The sequence below is a fragment of the Bos indicus genome, chromosome 20 (genome assembly GCF_029378745.1).
Source record: "Bos indicus isolate NIAB-ARS_2022 breed Sahiwal x Tharparkar chromosome 20, NIAB-ARS_B.indTharparkar_mat_pri_1.0, whole genome shotgun sequence".
NCBI lineage: Eukaryota > Metazoa > Chordata > Mammalia > Artiodactyla > Bovidae > Bos > Bos indicus.
In genome coordinates, this window is record NC_091779.1 from 2087649 (window position 1) to 2110715 (window position 23067).

At 46.3% G+C, this 23067-nt stretch overlaps 1 protein-coding gene across 9 annotated transcripts in view; it reads right to left on the reverse strand.

Moving 5' to 3' along the window:
- Nucleotides 1-6470, reverse strand: part of LCP2 (lymphocyte cytosolic protein 2) — a 47822-nt gene extending 41352 nt beyond the window's left edge. For 3 of the 9 annotated variants that reach the window (XM_070774488.1, XM_070774495.1, XM_070774492.1), the window contains exon 1: nucleotides 1265-1327. Coding sequence is in view for 5 of the 9 variants with exons in the window: in XM_070774486.1 (XP_070630587.1) it covers nucleotides 1265-1327; nucleotides 6119-6196 (141 nt within the window). In the remaining 4 variants the exon portion in view is untranslated. Of the gene's footprint in view, nucleotides 1-1264; nucleotides 1328-6118 lie in introns of those variants that run through there. The other 6 variants (XM_070774486.1, XM_070774485.1, XM_070774490.1 and 3 more) reach the window with 6 other exon arrangements.
- Between the last annotated feature and the right edge of the window lie 16597 nt (nucleotides 6471-23067).

A 23067-nucleotide genomic window follows, 5' to 3' on the forward strand; every position in this document is an offset into this window, starting at 1 on the left:
TATAAAACAAGCTTCTGGGAGGCAGAAATCACATCTTAATCATCTCTACATTCCGAGCACATGGCATGGTCTGGTATATAAAAGGAGCCCAGGAAAGTCCTTGTTAAGTGAATGGCAGGGTGAATGACTGAATGATTTACATGGAACAGTGAACGAAGATGTCTTATATGGCACATGAGAGCAAAGGGAGCATAAGTTTGATCTCAGTGTGAGACTTAAGTACTGCCCGGAAAGGAATAGATGACTGTGTATGGTAGTGAACTCGCCATCAGTGAAGGAATTCAAGAAGCTGTTGGTAGCAGAGATGCAATATAGGAAACGGATTGGTGGAAAACGGATGGGCGGAAAACCAGAGCGTGTGCCCTCTATGGCCCCTTCCACCCCGAAGCCTCATAGCCCAGGTTCCTCAGGGCTGCTCACCAGGTCTTGCCAGGGAACAGTTTGCCTTATCCACTGAGTCCAAATCCAAATTGGGAACATTGACCCTGTGAGACCTTTGAAGGCTTGTTCCTGCTTCATTTTTGAACAATGAAGAAACACAACCAAAAGGGCTGGATCGGTGCAGTCAGAGTCTCCATTACCCGTTGGCAAAAGTGTCACTCCAGGGGAAATGCTTACACCACCTCCCCAGCCACTGCCCAGTGGCTCAAACTCCAATCAGAGCAGCAGCCCCTTCTCTGTAATGGCTTAGTCCTTAATATAGAGCTGCACCTTAGCATTACACTGGAAACTTTTTGCAATATAAAGGAGTAGAGGAAGTCACAGCACATGGGTGTTAATTGCCACAAAACCAATGATGCGAATTTAGTAAAGAGAAAGAGGGACGCAATTGAAATAAGGAGGGTGATTCTACCCTTTATTCTAGTCAGTGAGTATGTTCCCCAGAGTGGCAAATAAGAAAAGAGAATCTTGCATTCTCCCATGTGGCTCTTTTCCCCCTTGAACTTCTCAGAGTATGAGTGCTATTTGAATAGATTTTCAAGAGGCGTATGTGTGTGTGTTAACTGTAATTTGATTCCTACTTACACTTTGACTTCAGAATGTACCTTAGAGTCAGTGAAAGATCTGGGAGGTATTCTACATAGGAGGATCCTGAGAGGTGATGGGAGAGGTCCTCATACAAAACCCTGAAGAAGGCCTTGGGTTGTATGGGATCCTGAAGACAGGCATTGCCCCTGAGCAGCCGCAGAGACAGGGTAGACCACTGGTTAAAGTTACAGAATAGTTTTGGTCATAATGTGTTGAACTAGCAGCCAGCACTCACCAGAAACCGTGGCCCATCGATGTCATATTTCCTCACGACCTTTTCACAGTCCTTGTAGTTTAGCTGAAAAAGAGCAGAGGAGGTGCTGTCAGTGAAGTCAGGTTCATGCCATTGGTTCCCCTTCCTTGCCTGCCCCAGGAGCTCAGCAATTTGTGGTACTTGTGGCTAGCCAGGCTCCCCGCTCCCCTCCCTGTCTATCAGAGGGCCCTATCCTTACATCAGCCCTGCTTTCACTAACTAACCCCTTGGGACTTTTAAAATGGAGAAATTGCCTGTTGAAGGCTTTGAGGCCAACCCCTACAGAAAGAATGCTGCTAGGGCTGGAGGCTGGCCATACACTCCCCCAGCAAACAGCAAAGAGCTGAAAGAAGAAAATAAATAGTACCATCATCTAGTCACCCAAAGACAACCTTGGTGAACATGGCAATGTGTCTCCTTCAGTGGTTTTTCCAAAGCATCTTTCTAAACATAATCAATGTTATCATTCATATTCAATCTCCTTGTCTTGTTTTTTTCTCTTGAAAAATAAAGGCACTGACTCATCTTATTACAAAGTGATTTTGAACATTATTTTAATTTGCTCTATTGCTGAACATTTAGTTATTTCCCCCAAACTACTGCTGTAACAATGATAATTGAAACTTCTAATAATTACGGAATACTTGCCATATGGTAGGCACCATTCTAAGTGTTTAAACCAATTTTAATCATTTAAGCTTCACATTTTTCAAATGGAGAGTCAAAGGCACAGAGAGTCAAGTAACTTATATAAGGTTCTATGGATAGGCAGGTGACAGAGGTGGCAACTGGGCTTCGGAGCAAGGCTTTAATATCTCTATCAGGAATGTTCTCCTTTTAGTTACTAACAGTAAAACTTACAAACGGTAAGTGAACAGACAACAGACTTAAGTGCAGCTTAACCTACAAGATCGAAAAATATCATAGATACTCTTTTGCATAAAATTTTTTCTTCTATTTTAAATAGTCGAAGTTAGAGTCTCAGAATAGACTTACAGCCTCAACGGGAATGATCATTTTTAGAACCTGTTGCTTTCCTAGAGTCACATCAACTGACAGTTGAAGCAGGTGTCTGTTTGACCTAGTCCTCAACAGTGTAAGCATTTACCTTTGAAATATCTCTAAATTTGAGGTTTCTAGCTAGAGAATTTAAGGTAAAATGTTTGTCCTTGAGAATCTCAGCTTCTCCTCACAAGTATGGATTTCACAGTTTGTGGAGGCCTTCTTTTGGTGCAAACTTAAAATTATAACCTTTTCTTATGGCCAAGAAATTGAAAGAGTGAGTGCAATTGTTGTGAACCTCGTGGTGTGACAGAGTAGGGTGAATATTAGAAAGCTCAGAAAAAATGATTTAGTGGTCCTTGGGAAGAAACCAGCTTCTGCATAGCCCCAAACATCCCTTTTATCCATGTTGCAAATGGGTGAAATTGTTCTTGGAATATTCAACTGCCTTTAATTCATCAATTTCACCATCAGCGTTATCAGCTGAATCTCTGATTTTGCAGAGTTCTGACTTGGACTCTAGATAAACAGACAGTCCTGCAGACTGGGGCCTGCCTGGAAGTTTGATTCTGAGTCAGTGATATCTAGGCCTGGGAGTAAGACCTTTTAGCATGCATGTGTGCTCAGTCACTTCAGTAGTATCCTACTCTTTGTGACTCTATGAACTGTAGCTCATCAGGCTCCTCTGTCCATGGGATTTTCCAGGCAAGAATACTGGAAAATCTAGGGGATTTCCTTCTCCAGGGAATCTTCCTGACCCAGGGATCAAACCCATGTCTCCTTCATTGCAGGCAGATCCTTTACCAACTGAGCTCCCAGGGAAGACCTGTCTTTTTAGCATGCTACTGTTACTGCTGCTAAGTCGCTTCAGTCGTGTCCGACTCTGTGCGACCCCATAGACGGCAGCCCACCAGGCTCCCCCATCCCTGGGATTCTCCAGGAAAGAATACTGGAGTGGGTTGCCATTTCCTTCTCCAATGCATGAAAGTGAAAAGTGAAAGTGAAGTCACTCAGTCGTGTCCCACTCTTAGCGACCCCATGGACTGCAGCCTACCAGGCTCCTCCGTCCATGGGATTTTCCAAGCAAGAGTACTGGAGTGGGGTGCCATTTTAGCATATACCCAGATAATTCTTATGAGTGACAAGCTCTGGTTGGTACTGCTCTGAGCAGGTACCTGGTGTTGAGGACAGGACAACTAAGGCCCAGAGAGGGGAAGGGACTGGCTGAAGGTCACACAGTGAACTGGGGACACAGCTACAATTAGAACTCATGGCTCTGATCCAGAGTCTTCTCCATTGCATGGTCCAAGGATCCCTTTATGTTAAGTCAAAAGAAATTAGAGGACTTAAAGAAATAGAAAACATGACCTCAATCCTCGAGGGCTTAAGTTCTGGACAGAGGATGAGCTGCACGTGTCTGAGATAGTAAGACACAAAAGCCCGCTGGTCTGCATGGAGTCCCCAGGCTGGATCCAGTGAATAGAGTAGGAGAAAGAGAAGCTCGAACATGAATCGGCCCCCATCTCTGCTGGAGGCCTCACACATATATCTCCTCTATTTATCCCGATAATCCCATGAGCTAGTCACTATTAGTATCTCTGTTTTACCGACGAGGAAGCCGAGGCACAGAGAGGTATAGTAACTAAGGGAGGGTCAGCAAGCTAGCGGGTGGCAGAGTCAGGATTCAAGCCAAGGTGTGGCTGACTCCAGAGCTGGTTGGGAAGGTGCCTCCAAGGGGCACCTGGCCCCAGCACTTCGTTAGAAAGTAAACCTGCTGGGATTTCCCTGGGGGTCCAGTGGCTGACTCCAAATATAGGGGGCTTGGGTTCACGCCACAACTGAGAGATCCAGCATGTCACAGCACAGATGCTGCATGCCACAACTAAAACCCAGCACAGTCAAATAAAGAAACAAAAACAAGTTAAAAGGAAGAAAAAGAAAACGGCATGCCTAAATCAGAAATGTGACACACTCCTTGATTTAAAAAAAAGAAAGAGAAATTGCATCTGCCAGTAGGACTTTGGTAACCAAGATCCAACCCCAGATGACTCCATGGTCAGTTCACTTAGCGTTTTCTCTCTGGGGGAAGTGAGACGCTCAGTATTTGAAGGGTGTCTCTCTGGGTCTGTAGAAGGGCTAGAACTTCCTAGATCACAAACACCCTTCAGTCTCCTCGTTCCTGCCTTCATGCTGGGAAGGGAACCTGCTCAGTTTCTGTGGACATGATCTGGAGTCTAAGGTCTGTAAGAAAATTCTCTCTTCCCCCAACTCAGGCAGAGAGCATCTATGTGAATCATCCTGACCTGTAGGCCATCTCTCTGTCCTGAACGGAATTTTACCCTTGGATTCTTCAGTTGCTGACCTGGGTTGTGCAATTCTCTTTCCCAGATTGGAGACTAGGCCTCTGGCCCATCAGCCTGTCCCCAGGAGTGCCCTTGCTAATTCTCAATTCTTTCCTCTTTTCTTTATTGATCTAATATGCCACTTCATAGCATCTTAGTAAATCTCACTGTGGCCCTCAGTTATTTGGTCTACATTTAAGAAAAGTATTTAGAATAAATACTTTTGACTCTTTCAAAAGTCAGCTATCTCAACAATCTTTGCACCCACTGTGCTGAAACCTAAGTGTATTATGACTTCCAGTGAGGGAAAAATAACAGAAATGAGATGCACAACAAGCAGCAAATAACAGGATCTGTGGGTTGTGCCTCTATCATGCCACACCCAATTCAACATTTTCACATTTTTCTTAGAGGAGAATAGTTATGACACTAAATACTTTGGTACCATGTAGACCCCAGGTTTGGGTATGTGTTACAGGGAGTCTATCCCATACCAGGAAAAATAGTAAGTTGACTTAGAAAACCTCTAAGCTCATGACTTAGAACCATATCTTCATGATAATCTGGAGTATCCACTGAATTGGATGCCAGCCTCCAGAAATGGGAATGTTAAGAGCTCAGTGGTCCCTCACGAGACATCGTATCCTTTGGACAGTCATAGAGGGTCACATGACTTGGGATCTGCCCGAGCAAGCCTGTGAGCCATGGCCCCACCGGCAGATGACCAAACACAAGGATCCTTGAGCTCCTTCAAGACTAGAAGGCAGGACAGCAACACTCTGGTCTCAGCTCTGCCACAAGCTTGGCCCCTGACCCTTCCCGGCAAATCTTTTCGTTTTCAGGGGCCTCGGTGTCTGAAGGCCTGAGGCTTATGTTATTTCCCAGCCTGCGTCATAAGACCCTCGTGAAGTTCCCATGAGACTCTGTTCTAGGTAAGTGGTTGAACAGCTCTCTTTCAAAGTCACAAGCAATGACTTGCTCAGACACCATCTCCAGCATCGTTCATCACAGTCTTCCACCCTTCCTTTCCTCTCTCCTACCCCGCGAGACTCCATGTTTCCCTTTCGAGCAAGAAGCCTTGATCTCACTAGCAGTTATAGCAGTTCTGAGTCTCAGGGCATGGACTCTGAAACTGGACAGGTGTGACTGGAATCTTGCCTCCATCATATGCAGTCCCTGGGGTTTGGGTCCAGTTAGCTTCCTTGAGCTTATTTTGCAACTGAACCAGCAGGACAGCAATCCTGGAGTGAGTTAGATGCGACCGTGCCTGAAGAGGACAAACTCAAATCCTAGCATGTAGTAGGTACTTGCCCTTTGAGGGCTTCCCTTCTCCCCAGAATGTATTGCCAGAGAGCTCAGTGTTGCTCCATCAACCAGAGAGACTGCACAAGGCTGGAAGCTCCACTGCTGTCTTTCACGCCTCTCGCATTCTGCCTGCACTCCCTCTTCAAGCCTCTGCCCAGCCCCCCAGCCACTAAAGAGCGAGGCTCACCTTTTTGAAATAGTCTGCAAGGGTGTTAGGGTCCCAACTCAGGACCTCAGAGCGAAAGGGCACGTTCTTGAATGCCATGGCTGCTCGCTCAGGATGAAGCTCACCAGCTGAGCACAGGCGCTGCACCCATGGACAGAGAACCCCAAATCCAGAGTCTGGAGGTGTCTTCAGCTCTTCCAACTCCCGGGTACCCTCTGGAAAAGTCTTGTTGGAGCCGCTGTCCTTTCTGTTGTAGCCAGATCCCAGAAAGCAACAGCTTCCTCTGCGAACAAATATGGTCTCTTCTCAGAAAACGACTCAGCAAGTTTCCTTTACCACTTCCTCTGCTGGGCTCTAAATAAGTAAACAAGGAAGCCCAGCTCTGGGGACTAAAGAGGCAGAAAGAGCTACAGGCTGGTAATTCCCCACTGGGCCCCATCTACCCCAGCCCAGTAGGAGGAGCGATGAAGGGAACTTAGACACCCAAGTATGTTTCCATTGAAATCCCTGGCATCCATATGTTTAAACCACATTCCTGCTTGGGTGGGTCTTTGCAGATGAAAAATCGAATTTGACGGTTCACCTAAAATATAGACAATCTCCCACATCAGTGAAGGGGAAGGAACATGACCTTTCAACGCTTTCCAACCACGGCTCAGTTTCTCTCAAGAGCGTAAAGTTGAGCTTCTTTAGCTGCCCCTTATAGTTATTACAAGTGGATCCTCTGAGTCAGTGAGTTGGGATCCAGAACTGAGAAAGGAGCACCACTGGGAAGACCTGGGCTTCGTTTCTTTCTTTCTTTCATCTTCTTCTTCATCTGTTTATTTGGCGGCAGCAGGCCTTGGCTGCAACACACAGGATCTTTAGGTGCGGCACGTGGGCGCTAGTTCCCTGACCAGGGACTGAACCCGGGCCCCTGCTGTGCGAGCGTGAAGTCTTAACCACTGGACCAGCAGGACAATCCCCTGGCTTCATTTCAGATATACCTGTTTCCATGCTGGGCAACCTCAGGCAAAGACTTAAACTCTAGGAAGCTCAGTTTCCATATGTGTAAAACAGGAACAGAAAAATTGCTTCATATGCACATAAAACTTTAGATGCGCTTAACTAGAAAACTTAAGGAAGGAAAAAAATAAAAAATAACAATTGCTACTGATGTTGCCATGTAGTCTAGTCACTGTTGTTCCCCCCAGACATTCTATCTACTATTTATTCGTCCACATTTCTATCTAAAGAGCACATCCCTGGAGACAGCAGATGGGAGTCTGGGTTCTCTCTGTTGGTTTCTCAGACCCTGAGCATCTCCTTGACTGAGGGTGAACCCAGTGTCAAAAGCAAACCTATCCGTGTAACATCACAGGCTCCAAGTTCACCCCTCTAGAGCTCCATAGGCACCCACAAACGACTGTCCTGATGTTTGAGTCTGTTGCATTTACTGAGTTGGCCCCTGAAGTGATGCCTTCCTGAAGCTTTTTCAAAGATCGCTTTGGCCACGCAGTTTCCATCTTATACACAACCTCAGGAGCCCCACCCTCACTGTTACACACCAACCTCGCCAGGTCTTCGTGTAAATGGGATCTGCCCTTTACCCCGGACTAAGCACCTTTATGGAGGTGTCCATGAACCTGAGCTAATGTCATCCTCACCTCCAAGGGCGCCAGAGGCATCAGCTGAGGCAGCCCAGGCCGAGCACTTCCCACAGGCCTGGAACCTCAGTGCTCTCTGCAACTGACCATGCCCTAGAAAGCATGGCCTGCTGCTCAAAAGTTCTACCACGGATGGGAGAGGTCCCCTTACTTTTTAAATCCCCAGAAGAGCAGCAAATGATAAAAAGCCCATTTGAAAAGAGAGGAAGATAGATAAGTGGCTTCCACATAAAGAAGTCAAAGAAGATATCATAGAGTTAGCTGGGATGGAAGCAGGGCCTTGGAAGAGGCAGCTGAGGGAAGGCATTCTGAACCTGTGTGTGATATGTGATGTGGCATAGTATGGAGTGTGTGTGTCTTGGGCTATGGTTCATGAGCAAACAAAACATTCCATACCTGTGCACCTCTGTGGAAAGGAACATTCAAGATCATCCTCAGAAAGAGAAGCAATTTTTAAAATGACATTTACCCATACTCACAAGAATCCAAATCTACAGAAAAGCAGAAGTTGGAATTAACTTACAGCTAAACATGAGGTTCTTTTGAAAGAATTATCCAATGAATGTGGCCAAGATGGACAATCTCTAGACCCATGTAAAAGAGAGACATAGCAGTTAAGAAACCTAGATGACAGTGATGACAACGGGAATCACCAAGAATCACTGTGCCAAGGAGTAGCCTGAGGACTCTGCACCAATTGTGGGCACTGTTATCACTCCTGCTCACAGAAGGGAAAACTCAGGCTCAGGGAGGTAAAACTTCTTGCCACCCTTGCACCCAGCAGGTAGGTGGTGCAGCAGGTCTTGTCTGGAACTGTCTCTGAGTCCAGAGCCCCTGATCTTGACCTCTGTACCACCTCGGACTCTCAGATGTTCCATAAATTGCACAGGGTGGAGCGGAGGTTCAAACCTGGCTGGGTCTCCAGAGCCTATGCAGCGTCCTCTCTATCAGTCTGCCTTCCACGAAAAGCAGGTGAGGCTGGCGACCAGGGCTGGTTAAGAAGAGGACACAGCACTTTCTCTGAGGCAGGTCTTCGGTGCCCCCTTCCCCACAGGGTCATAGACCCATTCCTCAAAAAGGGCAGCTGGGCCAGCAGCACAGGTGACGCAAGGGGAAGTGGGCTGCTTCAGGCTGGAGCCTCCCACTTCCCCAGTCCTCGGTGATTTCCCAACACTCATGAGCTTCACAGCTCCTGTCCCTGGCTGGAGAATTCCAGAAGTTCCAGGGGCGGGGCTAGTTGGCCCCCAAGAGAGGCTCAGGATACCAGAAAGACCAGAGTAACCTGGGGCAGCTCAGCTCACTTGGCCTGGCCTCAAGTTCCACACCTATAAAATGGGCAGTCATGAGAGCAGAGGAGATGCCGGGGCGAGGAAAGCTGGGGCCAGCTCACAGCGGGCTTGACTTCAAGCACAAAGCAGAGCAGAGAACAGGGAGCAGGTAAGGCTAGGTGATGTAGAGCCGTGGCTTGAGGGGTGAACACCCTCTCCCATCTCTCTCTCCTCCAGCCAGAGGGAAAAGCAGAACTCATGAGGGGGTTTTGCTCAAACTGAAAGGTTATGGAGGCCTTCTAAGGCCTTGTAATATCTTTCTCCAGGTTAGGGCGATCGTGAATGGTCTGTGCACAATAACAGCAGGTCATATCAGTACATGGGGATGGGGGCTCTTGGGGTACGGATTTTAAATATACATCCAACAGAGCCTGTGGACAAGAAAGCAAATCTTGCAGGGAGCAACATGTCAGATTATTAGGTCTTAGAAACATAAAGTGGCTATGGGAGCAGTGCACACTGCAACCCAGAGTGGGGGGAGGATCTCCTAACGTGCCCCCTACCCCACCCTGCCCAGTCCAGACTTGAAGCTCTTTTTCCTACTAACCCACAGAAGAATGAGATGAGGAGATAAGTGCCTTTCTTCACAGCTAATTTTAGAAGTGAGAAAAACGCAATTTGCTAGAAGAGGCTTGTGGGTTGCAGCCTGGGGGTGGGGGGCGGGGATGGGCAGGGATAGGAGCTGTCGCTTGGGGACTAGGGGGGAATGGAAACATAGAGACCATGAAGGAGAGCCTGTGTTTAGGAGCCCGTTGACGTATTTAGGAGAGGGACCCACGGAGCTGGAAAGTGGAAGGGAGGACATGCTTATTCAGATGTGATTTGGACAGAGGGCATTGGCTGGGGAAAAGAGACCAAGTGGTGGCCTGTGGCCCAGAGACAGTGGCACCTCGGGGCACTGCGGGCCATGGAGAGACCGCCCTCACAGGGGTTCACTCCAGTTTCACCTCCACTAACCTGTTACGGCCCCATGCATCCCCTGAGGCCAAGGTGAATCTCTCCTGGAAGTTTTCCTTGGGGCCTGTCCATGTTTGTCTACAGTGGGAAGAAGAGCTGTAGCCGTAAGCTCCCAGGGAGGAGCCCATTCTCCGCTCTGCTCTCCCAGGCCACACTGGAAGCACCCTCTGTGTGCAATCCCTCTGGATACTGAGGGCTCCACCCACCCAGGAGGTTCCAACCGGGGGCAGAGGACGGAGTCCTGGCCATTCGGTGGGCTGGCCACCCCCTGCACCATGCAGCCGTACACTAGACAGAGCGGGCCCTGCCTGGGGCGTGTGTGCCGGGAGGGGCAGGCCTGCAGTGGCTGCCCCATGTATAGCGATGCTCCTCCCCACGTTCCCGGAGGCTGGAGCGGGAGTGCGGGGAGCAGCTCAGGCGAGCCCCAGGGCAGCGCTTCTCCAGGCCGCCCTGCGCTTTGTGTCCTGGCGACCACCCCCGTCTGGACAGAGTCACCACCCCCATCCATCCCGGGATACGCAGCAGGAAAGCATGAACCAGTTGCTGCTTGTGAGGTAATGAGCAGCAATAGTTTCCACTTCCTCAGAGCTGACAATTTCATTCTTTTCAAAAAATGTGTATTTTTCATCCTCTCTCTGTGTCTCTCTTTCTCGGTTGTTTTGGCTGAGGTGCGTCAGAATGTGGAAGGTGGGTGGGAGGAAGTGCTTATTTGGACTTCCTGTCAAGCCGGTCTTCCTCATTTGCCCTATATTTCGCTTTGGGCAGCCTATCCCCAGATAGCTCTGCCGCAAAGGGAAACTCCCCAAGTGCCCTCAAGGGTGGGTGGGCTGTGGGCAGACAGCCAGAGAGAGGAAGGCAGGTGTCTCAGCTTGATAAAGGAGAAAAAAACCTTGCCCCCCTCCTCCTCCCCCTCCCCAGGCAAGCTGGAGAAAGGCAATGGAGGAGGGGTAGGGCGTGTGCAAGAAAAGCAAAAGCAATGTTCCCCGAAGCCCCGCAAACATGACTGTGGCCTACTCTAGCCCACCCTCCCAGGGAGAGCTGTGGGCCCTGGAAGAGCATACCCATCCCTACGTGCTCAGTCGCTTCAGCCGTGTTCAACCCTTTATGACCCGATGCACTGTAGCCCTCCAGGCTCCTCCCTCCATGGCGATTCTCCAGGCAAAAATACTGGAGTGGGTTGCCATGTCCTCCTCCAAGGGATCTTCCCAACCCAGAAATCGAACCTACTCTTCTGTCTCTTGCATTGGCAGGTGAGTTCTTGACCATTAGTGCTACCTGGGAAGCTCTACCTGCCCCTAAGATGAAGAGAAGCCCAGAAGCCCAGCATGGATCAAATCTGTTATAGCTCTCAGCACATTTCATCCTCATGAAAGACCTGTGTGTAAGTAGATGAGCAATTTTATAGACCCTGAGAGACCAGAATTCGCGTGCCCAAGTTTCCATGGCGAGTCAGTATGGAGGGCGAGTTCCAACTCAGGGCCAGGCAGATTTCCGTCTGTTCTTCTCTCACAACTTAGCTCTCCAGTCTTGACAAGTCACTTAGCTGTTGGTTTTCACTCTGAATGTTCCTGTCTCATTGTAGCCCTGGTGCTTGCGGCCACCATGCTATTTCTGAAGCCTCTGGTGTTAGCTTCCTTGACCATATCAGTGCCCTGACCACCAGTTTATATCTGACCTTCCAGGTTTTTGACCCAGACAGAGTGCATCTTCCAAATAGGAGAGACACCGTGTTTGGTCTCTTCAGTCCTTTACACCTTCCTATGGGTGAATGTCAGAGTTTCCCATGACTGTGTTCCTAGAGACAACGGATCCCTTAGAAGGAGTGGATTCGGGTTTTGGAGCAAAGAGGATGCATCTAGAAAACAGATAATTTGTCTATCCAACCCTTCTGTGAAACCTCAAGGGTTTGGAGAAAAGAAATTCTAGAATCTTCTTCTATAATACTATGTGATCTATTTGACTGCTCTTTGTAAAAGGAAGATAGGGGCATATATGCCCATTTTACAGATTGTAAGAAAGAGCAGAATGCTTGTCCAAGGCCTCACAGATAACTAGAAGGATTTGAAACCAAACCTGTCTGATGCTACGACTCTTTCCACTGAGAGATGTTGTTTCCAAACATGAAAATTTTACTTGGTGAATAACCAGTATTTATCTAGAAGAGTTTGTGTGTGCATGTGTGTTCAGTCACTCAGTTGTGTCTGACTCTTTGCGACCCTATGAACTGTAGCCCACCAGGCTTCTCTGTCCATGAGATTTCCCAGGCAAGAATACTGGAGTGGGTTGCCATTTCCTACTCCAGGGGATCTTCTCAACCCAGGGTTGGAACCTGCGTCTTCTGCATTTTCTTCATTGATAGGAGGATTCTTAACCCCTGAGCCACCTGGGAAGCCCTAGAACAATGTGTACCAACCATATTCTTTAGGCTATGAAAGAAAGGAATTTTTGTCTTTGAGTTCTCAAATATTTTGTCATTTTGACAGTTTTTGGTGTTTTGCCTTATCCAATACAAACCCTATACAAAATATAATTTTGATCTCAAATTAACTTGAAAATCTCAAAGGATTTGTTCTTTGCTATTATAAAGAGAGAGATGCCAAAATTTATTAGGGTTGAATCAAAAATTATTTAATGTTGAATTGCATGAGAAACATTGTTCAGTTCAGTCGCTCAGTTGTGTCCAACTCTTTGCGACCCCATGAACCACAGCACGCCAGGCCTCCCTGTCCATCACCAACTCCCGGAGTCCACCCAAACCCACGTGCACTGAGTTGGTGATGCTGTCCAACCATCTCATCCTCTGTCGTCCCCTTCTCCTCCTACACTCAATCTTTCCCAGCATCAGGGTCTTTTCAAATGAGTCAGCTCTTCGCATCAGGTGGCCAAAGCACTGGAGTTTCAGCTTCAACATCAGTCCTTCCAATGAACACCCAGGACTGATCTCCTTTAGGATGGACTGGTTGGAACTCCTTGCAGTCCAAGGGACTCTCAAGAGTCTTCTCCAGCACCACAGTTCAAAAGCATCAATTTTTCTGTGCTCAGCCATCTTTATAGTCCAACTCTCACATCCATACATGACCACTGGAAAAACCATAGCCTTGACTAGACGGACCTTTGTCAGCAAAGTAATGGCTCTGCTTTTTAATATGCTATCTAGATTGGTCATAACTTTCCTTCCAAGGAGTGTCTTTTAATTTCATGGCTGCAATCACCATCCGCAGTGACTTTGGAGCCCAAAACAATAAAGTCAACCACTGTTTCCACTGTTTCCCTGTCTATTTCCCATGGAGTGATGGGACCAGATGCCATGATCTTCATTTTCTGAATGTTGAGCTTTAAGCCAAGTTTTTCACTCTCCTCTTTCACTTTCATCAAGAGGCTTTTGAGTTCTTCTTCACTTTCTTCCATAAGAGTGGTGTCATCTGCATATCTGAGGTTACTGATATTTCTCCCGGCAATCTTGATTCCAGCTTGTGCTTCCTCCAACCCAGCATTTCGCATGACGTACTCTGCGTACAAGTTAAATAAGCAGGGTGACAATATACAGTCTTGACATACTCCCTTTCCTATTTGGAACCAGACTGTTGTTCCATGTCCAGTTCTAACTGTTGCTTCCTGACCTGCATACAGGTTTCTCAAGAGGCAGGTCAGGTGGTCTGGTATTCCCATCGCTTTCAGAATTTTCCACAGTTTGTTGTGATCCACACAATCAAAGGCTTTGGCATAGTCAATAAAGTAGAAATAGATGTTTATTTATCTGGAACTCTCACTTTTTCCATGATCCAGCGGATGTTGGCAATTTGGTCTCTGGTTCCTCTGCCTTTTCTAAAACCAACTTGAACATCTGGAAGTTCACAGTTCACATATTGCTGAAGCCTGGCTTGGAGAATTTTGAGCATTACTTTACTAGTGTGTGAGATGAGTGCAATTGTGAGGTAGTTTGAGCATTCTTTGGCATTGCCTTTCTTAGGGATTGGAATGAAAACTGACCTTTTCCAGTCCTGTGGCCACCGCTGAGTTTTCCAAATTTGCTGGCATATTGAGCGCAACACTTTCACAGCATCACTTTTCAGGATTTGAAATAGCTCAACTGGAATTCTATCACCTCCACTAGCTTTGTTCATAGTGATGCTTCCTAAGGCCCACTTGACTTCACATTCCAGGATGTCTGGCTCTAGGTGAGTGATCACACCATCATGATTATCAGGGTCGTGAAGATCTTTTTTGTACAGTTCTTCTGTGTATTCTTGCCACCTCTTATTAATCTCTTCTGCTTCTGTTAGGTCCATACCATTTCTGTCCTTTACTGAGCCCATCTTTGCATGAAATGTTCCCTTGGTATCTCTAAGTTTCTTGAAGAGATCGCTAGTCTTTCCCATGCTATTGTTTTCCTCTATTTCTTTGCACTTATTGCTGAGGAAGGCTTTCTTCTCTCTCCTTGCTATTCTTTGGAACTCTGCATTCAAATGGGCATATCTTTCCTTTTCTGCTTTGCTTTTCACTTCTCTTCTTTTCACAGCTATTTGTAAGGCCTCCCCAGACAGCCATTTTGCTTCTTTGCATTTCTTTTCCATGGGGATGGTCTTGATCCCTGTCTCCTGTACAATGTCACGAACCTCAGTCCATAGTTCATCAGGCACTCTATCTATTAGATCTAGGCCCTTAAATCTATTTCTCACTTCCACTGTATAGTCATAAGGGATTTGATTTAGGTCATACCTGAATGGTCTAGTGGTTTTCTCCACTTTCTTCAATTTCAGTCTGAATTTGGCAATAAGGAGTTCATGATCTGAGCCACAGTCAGTTCCCGGTTTTGTTTTTGCTGACTCTATAGAGCTTCTGCATCTTTGGCTGCAAAGAATATAATCAATCTGATTTCAGAGAAACATTGTTAAATGGGAGATGTTTAACCTTGCATAGGTTGTATTGATATAGGTAAGATGTTTTAGGGAGTGTTTTTTGTTTTTCATTATATCTTCCAGTTTTATTGAGATATGTTTGACATATCTATATAATTTAAGGTATATAGCTCCTTGAAATATGTTAATGCCCCCACTGTCCATGAAATGTCCTCATGTTGCTTTTCCTGATAATAAGCAATAATGTAACTTTATCAGCCATAATTCCACTTGTTATTTTAAAATGTTACAGGCCACGGAAACAATCAAATTTCCTTCTCAGTTTTATTATTTTTATGATAAGCTCTCATTTCATTAGATCTTTAAAAATAAATAAATAATGATTCTTGGTGTATCTACACTTTTCTCTAATTAAAAAAAAAGAAAAAACAGGTTAGCAATGCTAATGGGGGGTTAGTAGCTGCCGCTCACTGACTCCCCTGACAGTGCCCACTGGTAAGGAGACACTCACCTGGATGACAGGCTGGTGGCTCAGGCTGAGTGGGGATGGGATGGGGGCCCAGGAGAGGAGTAAAGTAGGGGAGAGAATGACCAGCCTTCACTCATTTTATCCTGAGACCCTGAAGAAATCTATGTCCCTCTGCTGTGGAGACCCCTGGAGTTGTCCAGCATCTTTGTACTCAAGTCTGGTTCTTAAACCATCCTTTTGAATAATATGAGTTACCCTGTATCCTCCTAATAAACTACCCTATTGCTCAGATAGCACAAAGTTGGGTTCTGTTGCTTGCAGCCTGTCTTAGTTCAGGCTGCTGAAACAAAACACTGCAGACTGGGGGGCTTAAAACCACAGAAATTTTCTCTCACAGTTCTGGGGCCTGGAAGTTCACGATCAAGGCGCCAGCACGATTGTGTTCTGATGCGAGCCCCCTTCCCGGCTCATAACACATGTTCACTATGTCCTCGTGTGGTAGAAGGGGAGAGGAAACTCTCTAGGGTCTCTTTTATCAGGGCACTGATCCTATTTGCAAGAGGTTTTGATCTAAACCTCTCCTAACAGCCCTGTCTTCTAATACCAGCACACTGGGGGTCAGGATTTCAACAAATCAGCTCTGGGGGACAAGACCATTCAGATCATAGCACAACAACAGTAAAAAGTCCATAACTCTTCCAGGGTGCATATGCCATTCCTCTTTCATTTGTCCCCAGAATGTCAAGGGGAAGAAGAAGAGGAGGCCTGGGGTAAGGAAGAGATTGCGGGGTCCAGAGATGGAGAATTCCCGGCTTAGGCTCCAATCAGAGGCATACCATCAACTGGGTGTCTGGCCTTGAGCCCTTTATGGAGTTTCCTCATCTTTGACAGAAGCCGTTAATGCTCAGCGTCTCTCTGGGCAGTCGTGGGGCAAATGCTCGTGCCTTGTGCCTGAACCGTGTCTGGCATAAAGTACAGGTGTCACAGGTTTGTTCCCTTTCTCCAGAAAATTTCTAGAGCTTCTTTTCAGCTCTAACTTTCTATGATGCTCTCAGTCACGGATTAATTTTGTCTGTTTCTCTTGGGAATCAAAACAAAAAAGACAGATGCAGGCAGACCTCAGAGGCATTGTGGGTTTGGTTTCAGACCACCACAATAAATTTCACAATAAAGCAAGTCACGTGAAGTTTTTGGTTTCCTGGGACATATAAAAATTATGTTTACATTTAAACTGTAGTCTTTATGTAAAGTTTAAAAATAAAATAAAATTAAAAAAAAAAAAGAAAGAATGTACATACCTTAATTTTAAAATGTTTTATTGCCAAAAATGCTAACCTGAGACTTCAGTGTGTCATTGTAAGAGCCCAGATCACCATAACAAGTATAATCAAGCTTTGAAATATTATGAGAACTCCCAAAATATGATACAGAGACACGAAGTGAACAAATGCTTTTGGGAAGATGGTACCATTAGATTTGCTCAACACAGGGTTGCCACAAACCTTCAATTAAAAAAATGCAATATCTACAAAGCACAATAAAATGAGATATGCCTATAACATGATATCAAGTATTTATTCTGAAACTTATTTATTCACAGAGATTATTTTAAGTTTATTTTTAACTGGAGGATAATTGCTTTATGATGATGTGTTGTTTCTGTTGTACAGCAACATGAACTGGCTATATGTATACCCATATCCCCTCCTTCGGAACCTCCTTTGCACCCCGAGCCCTACACCATCCCTAGGCCATCAGAGAGCACGGGGCTGCACTCCCGGTGCTACACAGCAGCCTCCCACTAGCTATGGATTTTACACATGGTAGTACACGTATGTCGATGGTACTTATTCATTGGAGGGTGATCATATATGTTGTTGACCAAGCTGGAAGTTTCTGAAAGTGGAAGGGGCCCAGTTAACAATACACTAACACAGCAGGCAAACTTCAGGGCCGCCCCTGGAAAATGGGAACACAGAGGTACTGAGTCACAGAGTTCTCACCAGGTTATACGAACGCTTTGGTCAGTTTGCTCCTATGAGGTCTCATCTGCCCCCATTAAGAAGAATTGTCTACACTTTATTTGTTCTGGCTAATATGACTCTATTTACACTTAGCAAGAAATCAGTCTCCCGTTTGCCACAGGAAGAAGCCCCAAATTAAACTCGGGTGGCAGCATGCTAGAGCGTGTGGCCAGCTGTCTGATACGCCTCTGCAGACCCATATCCTTCCACCCTGTCTAGAACTAGAGGGTCTGCTTTATCTTTAAACCAGGGAGGTTACATAGGTTCACAGTTCTAAATTTAAAGTGTGAAAAGCCAACAGAAGTGACAGGTTCTTGCAAAATAAACTACCCCCCCTCCTCCCCAACCTCCACCACTGTTCTTGTTATCTATTATAGAGTTTCAGGCCCTCTTGCCAGCAGCTTGTACTCCCAGACAACCTAGACAACTTCACGGCCAGAATTCTCCCGAGGGCAGGACCCTCTGACAGAAAGCCCTTGTTCCTGTTTCCGTGGCTTCCTGTGTAAACCTGGGAACTCAGAGGGACTCAAATCTATTCTGGAGTCCTGGTAGAATGATTGTTCTGGACCAGCTCATCTTCCTAAATTTAATCCCTCAAAAGCTTGTAACCATAGACAGTTCTTTCACTCTAAAGGCAGAATTTATAGGAATCAAGACTCAGACTCTGGAATCAAAATAACACTTTTGAATCCCAACTTGTTACACACCAGCTGTGTGAACTTGGGCAACCTAATTTCTCTGTGCCACAATTTTCAGAGGGAAGTGGGGGGAGCCAAATAATGGCATCAACCTCATTAAGTGATTGTGAAGACTCAGTGAAATAAAATGGCAAGCACAGAGTGCAGTCCCTGGCACACCAGAGATGGTGGTTCTTGTTAGCTTTGTTCATTGCTGTGAGCGTATCTGACTCATTTCTCCTTCCTCAAAGACCAGCAATGAGCTGGTGAGTTCCTGAGTTGCATACAACACTGAGCTCCCCTTTCCCATGTCACATGTTGGGTAGGGTCAGTTGCATACACAGCTATGTAATTTTTCTGATATGGACAAACAACAAGAATGGTAACATTGACATCTCCTAAGAATTAAGAAGAGATGCTGCAGGCTCAAAGGCTGAAGAGGCCAGCAGAAAAATGCAGATGAGAGAAGCGAGCTTGGTGGGAAAAACAGTAACTCAAGGCAAGGGTAAACGGTACTTTATTCCGGACATTAGGCAGGTAGGTTATAAGTAGGGGTGGGGACTAGGGCAAACTAGAAGCAGCTGAGTCTAAGCTCATCGCTGCCATACTGTAATGGGAGCCTGGTAGTGTAAGGTTGGGGTCCACTGTTGCTAGATCTTTTTTAAAAAATAAAAAGCAAGATTTATATGTTGCAAAAAAAGGAAACGCAGTCTGTGCTAGGAAAATGCCTAGAAATGCCTACTATGCTAGGCAGAATATAGTCAAGTACCCTTAAAATACTGAGATTATCTTGAAAACTTGGATGGACCCAGTGTAATCACAAGGGTCCTTAGAAGTGGAAGAGGGAGGCAGTCAATGGGAAACATGATCAGTGACTGTAGGAAAAAGACACAGAGAGATGAAACGTTTCTGGTTTTGAAAAATGGAGGAAGGAGGCCACAAGCCAAGGAATATGAGTGGCCTCTAGAACTGGGAAAGGCAAGGAAAAGGATTCTCTCCTAGACTCTTCAGGAAGTAACATAGCCCCCTGCTTAGCCCAGTGAGACCTAAGTCAGACTTTCACCCTCCATCCTGTAAGGTAATGAATTTGTGTTGTTTTAAACCACTGCATTTGTTACAGCAGCAGTAGAAAACTAATACATTAACTAACTTAAAAAAAAAAAACAAAAACAAGTAGGCCCAAGAAATCACATCTGAGGTCTGTTCCAGTGAGCCACTTCTGATTTAGAATCAATGAATGACATAGACTCTTTTAGTGGGAAGAACTCATCGACCTAATTACTGCCCAGAGGTGACCCAGATCACACAGCTACGACTCACACGAAGGATGCTGACTCTTAGAGCAGGATTCCTGGTACCATCGGGGCACTGGTGAAAGGCAAACGAGGTGAGCTGACGTCAGAGAAGCCCTGCCAGTACCGTGTTCACCTGCACGGTGCCCATGTAAACGCACCTGTGCATGGCTGGGAGGAGAGCAAGAAACGGCAGTTTCCGTGGTGTGGGTCACTCTACCTGCTGGTCTCTTCAAGAAAACCAGTAAATGGCCCAGGCTGAGCTCATGAATTCTGACTCCATGCTCTGTATTCGGAACACAAACCCTGTCCAAGAGAAGACTTCCTTCTAGACATGCCCTTTCCCTGCCATTGCTGTCAACTCAGCTGCGACTCCCAGACTGACGTTCCTGTTTCTCAAGCCAGTCACATTTCATTCTTTTCTTTCTTTCTTTTTTTTGGGCACATGTAAGTTCTGAGGCACCATTCTGTTCCCTCAGGAAGATCTGTACTGAGTGAGAACCTGAATGACTATGCCTTCATTCAGCAGCAGCATCTACGGTGCTGGTTTTCTGAGCTCTGGATCCTAGATGCTTCCCATTCAGAGGATGCCTAGGGTTGAACCTCTGGAAAGTGGAGCCAGAGACTCGTCATTATAGAGCAAGGAAGCCCTCCAGAGTCACCACCTGTGGGTGTCCTTTAGTTATGGGAGTTCTGCTTGGACCACAGCGCTCCTTGTGCTGTCCCTGCTCCGGGGAAATGACTCTGAACGCCTCCCCTGGGGCATGTTCTCTTCAGTCTGCCCCAGTCCTCGGTCTCCTTCCCTTTTACACCATCACCCTTCACGCATTTGCTTTGCCTGTCAAGCTCCCCAAAGAGTTTGAGTCTGTGACTCTTGATTTTTATCCAAGTCCTGTATTCAAATCAATCCACTTATTTATTCTTTCAAGAAATATGTATTGAGTGCCTACTATGTGCCAATACATTCTAGATAATGGAGATTCACCAGAAAACAAAGCCTTTAGTTTTATGGGGTCTTATAACAACAGACTGGTTCCAAATAGGAAAAGGAGTACGTCAAGGCTGTATATTGTCATCCTGCTTATTTAACTTCTATGCAGAGTACATCATGAGAAATGCTGGGCTGGAAGAAGCACAAGTTGGAATCAAGATTTCCGGGAGAAATATCAATAACTTCAGATATGCAGATGACACCACCCTTATGGAAGAAAGTGAAGAAGAACTAAAAAGCCTCTTGATGAAAGTGGAGAGTGAAAAAGTTGGCTTAAATCTCAACATTCAGAAAACAAAGATCATGGCATCTGGTCCCATCACTTCATGGGAAATAGATGTGGAAACAGTGGTTGACTTTATTTTTTTGGGCTCCAAAATCACTGGAGATGGTGATTGCTGTCATGAAATTAAAAGATGCTTATTCCTTGGAAGAAAAGTTATGAGCAACCTAGATAGCATATTAAAAAGCAGAGACATTACTTTGCCAACAAAGGTCTGTCTATTCAAGGCTATGATTTTTCCTGTCGTCATGTATGGATGTGAGAGTTGGACTGTGAAGAAAGCTGAGTGCCGAAGAATTGATGCTTTTGAACTGTGGTGTTGGAGAAGACTTTTGAGAGTCCCTTGGACTGCAAGGAGATCCAACCAGTCCATTCTTAAGGAGATCAGCCCTGGGTGTTCTTTGGAAGGAATGATGCTAAAGCTGAAACTCCAGTACTTTGGCCACCTCATGCGAAGAGTTGACTCATTGGAAAAGACCCTGATGCTGGGAGGGATTGGGGGCAGGAGGAGAAGGGGACGACAGAGGATGAGATGGCTGGATGGCATCACTGACTTGATGGACGTGAGTCTGAGTGAACTCCAGGAGTTGGTGATGGACAGGGAGGCCTGGCGTGCTGCGATTCACGGAGTCGCAAAGAATTGGACACGACTGAGCGACTGAACTGAAGATAAGGAAACTGAGGCACAGAGAAACTCCATCTGTGTGTGGGAGAAAAGCATTAGCAAAGGAACAAATAAGGGTCTCTGGGATTCTACTGTCCAGTATGGTAGCCACTAGCCACATGTGGCTGTTTAAATTGAAAGCAAAGTGAAATGAAATAAAATGAAAATTTCAGTTCCTCAGCTACAAGCATTTCAAGCACTCAGCAGTCACACATAGCCAGTGGCTGCCATTTTGGACACAGAACATTTCCATCAGCACCAAGCTTCTTACGGCAGTACTGGTCTAGAGGGTTGTAGTCAATAATGGACACTCCAGGGTTTGAATCCTCTCTGACACTAGGCTCTTTGCAAATCCACAGTTTTTGCATAACCCGTCTTACAAGTCAAGACTCAAAGTTCACCCAAGGGTAAGTGGTGGAGTTGGGCTCAGTCCTAAGGTGTGTCTGCATCTGAGTCCAGAGCTTGTTTTCCTCCCCTCAGACACAATCACTTCTCACTCATTCAGTGCTTTTTTAAAATCGAGCCACACCACATGCCAGCCGCTGTTCTAAGCACCAGGTTGTGATGAACAAGACAAGCTCCAGCCCTGGAAACACAAGTGGGAGAGAAACCAACGAGCAAGAAGCAAACAGTGGACCCAGAGGTCAGTATCAATAGACACAACGCTTGTGGACGCACAAGCCTGTTTGAGAGAGAGAGAGAGCGCAGGACAGGACTTCCTGGCTGGGTGGTTGGGGAAGGTTCCCTCACGCTGATGGATACCAAAGATGTGAAGTAAAGGGAACACGTCTCTGGAAACAGCTCAGGAGGGGCGATGGATCGAGGCAAGCTGTCAGGAGAGTGGAGTGCATGGCTGACCTTGGGGAAATTCACAGACTGGTCTCTCTTTAGCCACTAACCATGTGAAGGCATCTCTGCTCTTCCTCGCCAGCCTTGTTAAGTCATGCATACCCTATTAGGGTTAATGTCAAACAGCATTTCCTCTGTCCTGGTCCCTCTCTTCTCTCAATGCCTGGTTGGGTCTTGTAAAGGGTTTTACTCCTCCTGACACCAAAGGCTGAAGAACCTTAAAACCATAATCACAGCTACTGTAATTAGTGTTGCAATGAGCATTGGATTTGTGGGCACAGCAGGAGAAGGCGAGTGTGGGACAAACTGAGAATGTATCATTGACATATATACTGCTCTCATGTATATATACATGATCATGCATAAAATGGGTTTCCCTGGTGGCTCACACGGTAAAGAATCTGCCTGCAACACAGAAGACCCAGGTTTGATTCCTGGAAGATCCTGGAAGATCCCCTGGAGAAGGGAATGACTACCCACTCTAGTATTCTTGCTTGGAGAATACCATGGACAGACAGCCCGGAGGGCTACAGTCCACAGGGTCACAAAGAGTTGGACATGATTGAGCAACTAACATGTGTAAAACAGAAAGCTAGTGGGAAATTGTTGTATAACACAGGGAACCCAGCCTAGTGCTGCCTCTGTGATGACCTAGAGGGGTGGAGGCAATGGCACCCCACTCCAGTACTCTTGCCTAGAAGAGTATCCCATGGATGGAGGAGCCTGGAAGGCTGCAGTCCATGGGGTCGCTGAGGGTCCCGGACACGACTGAGCGACTTCACTTTCACTTTTCCCTTTCATGCATTGGAGGAGGAAATGGCACCCCACTCCAGTGTTCTTGCCTGGAGAATCCCAGGGACGGGGGAGCCTGGTGGGCTGCCGTCTATGGGGTCGCACAGAGTCGGACACGACTGAAGTGACCTAGCAGCAA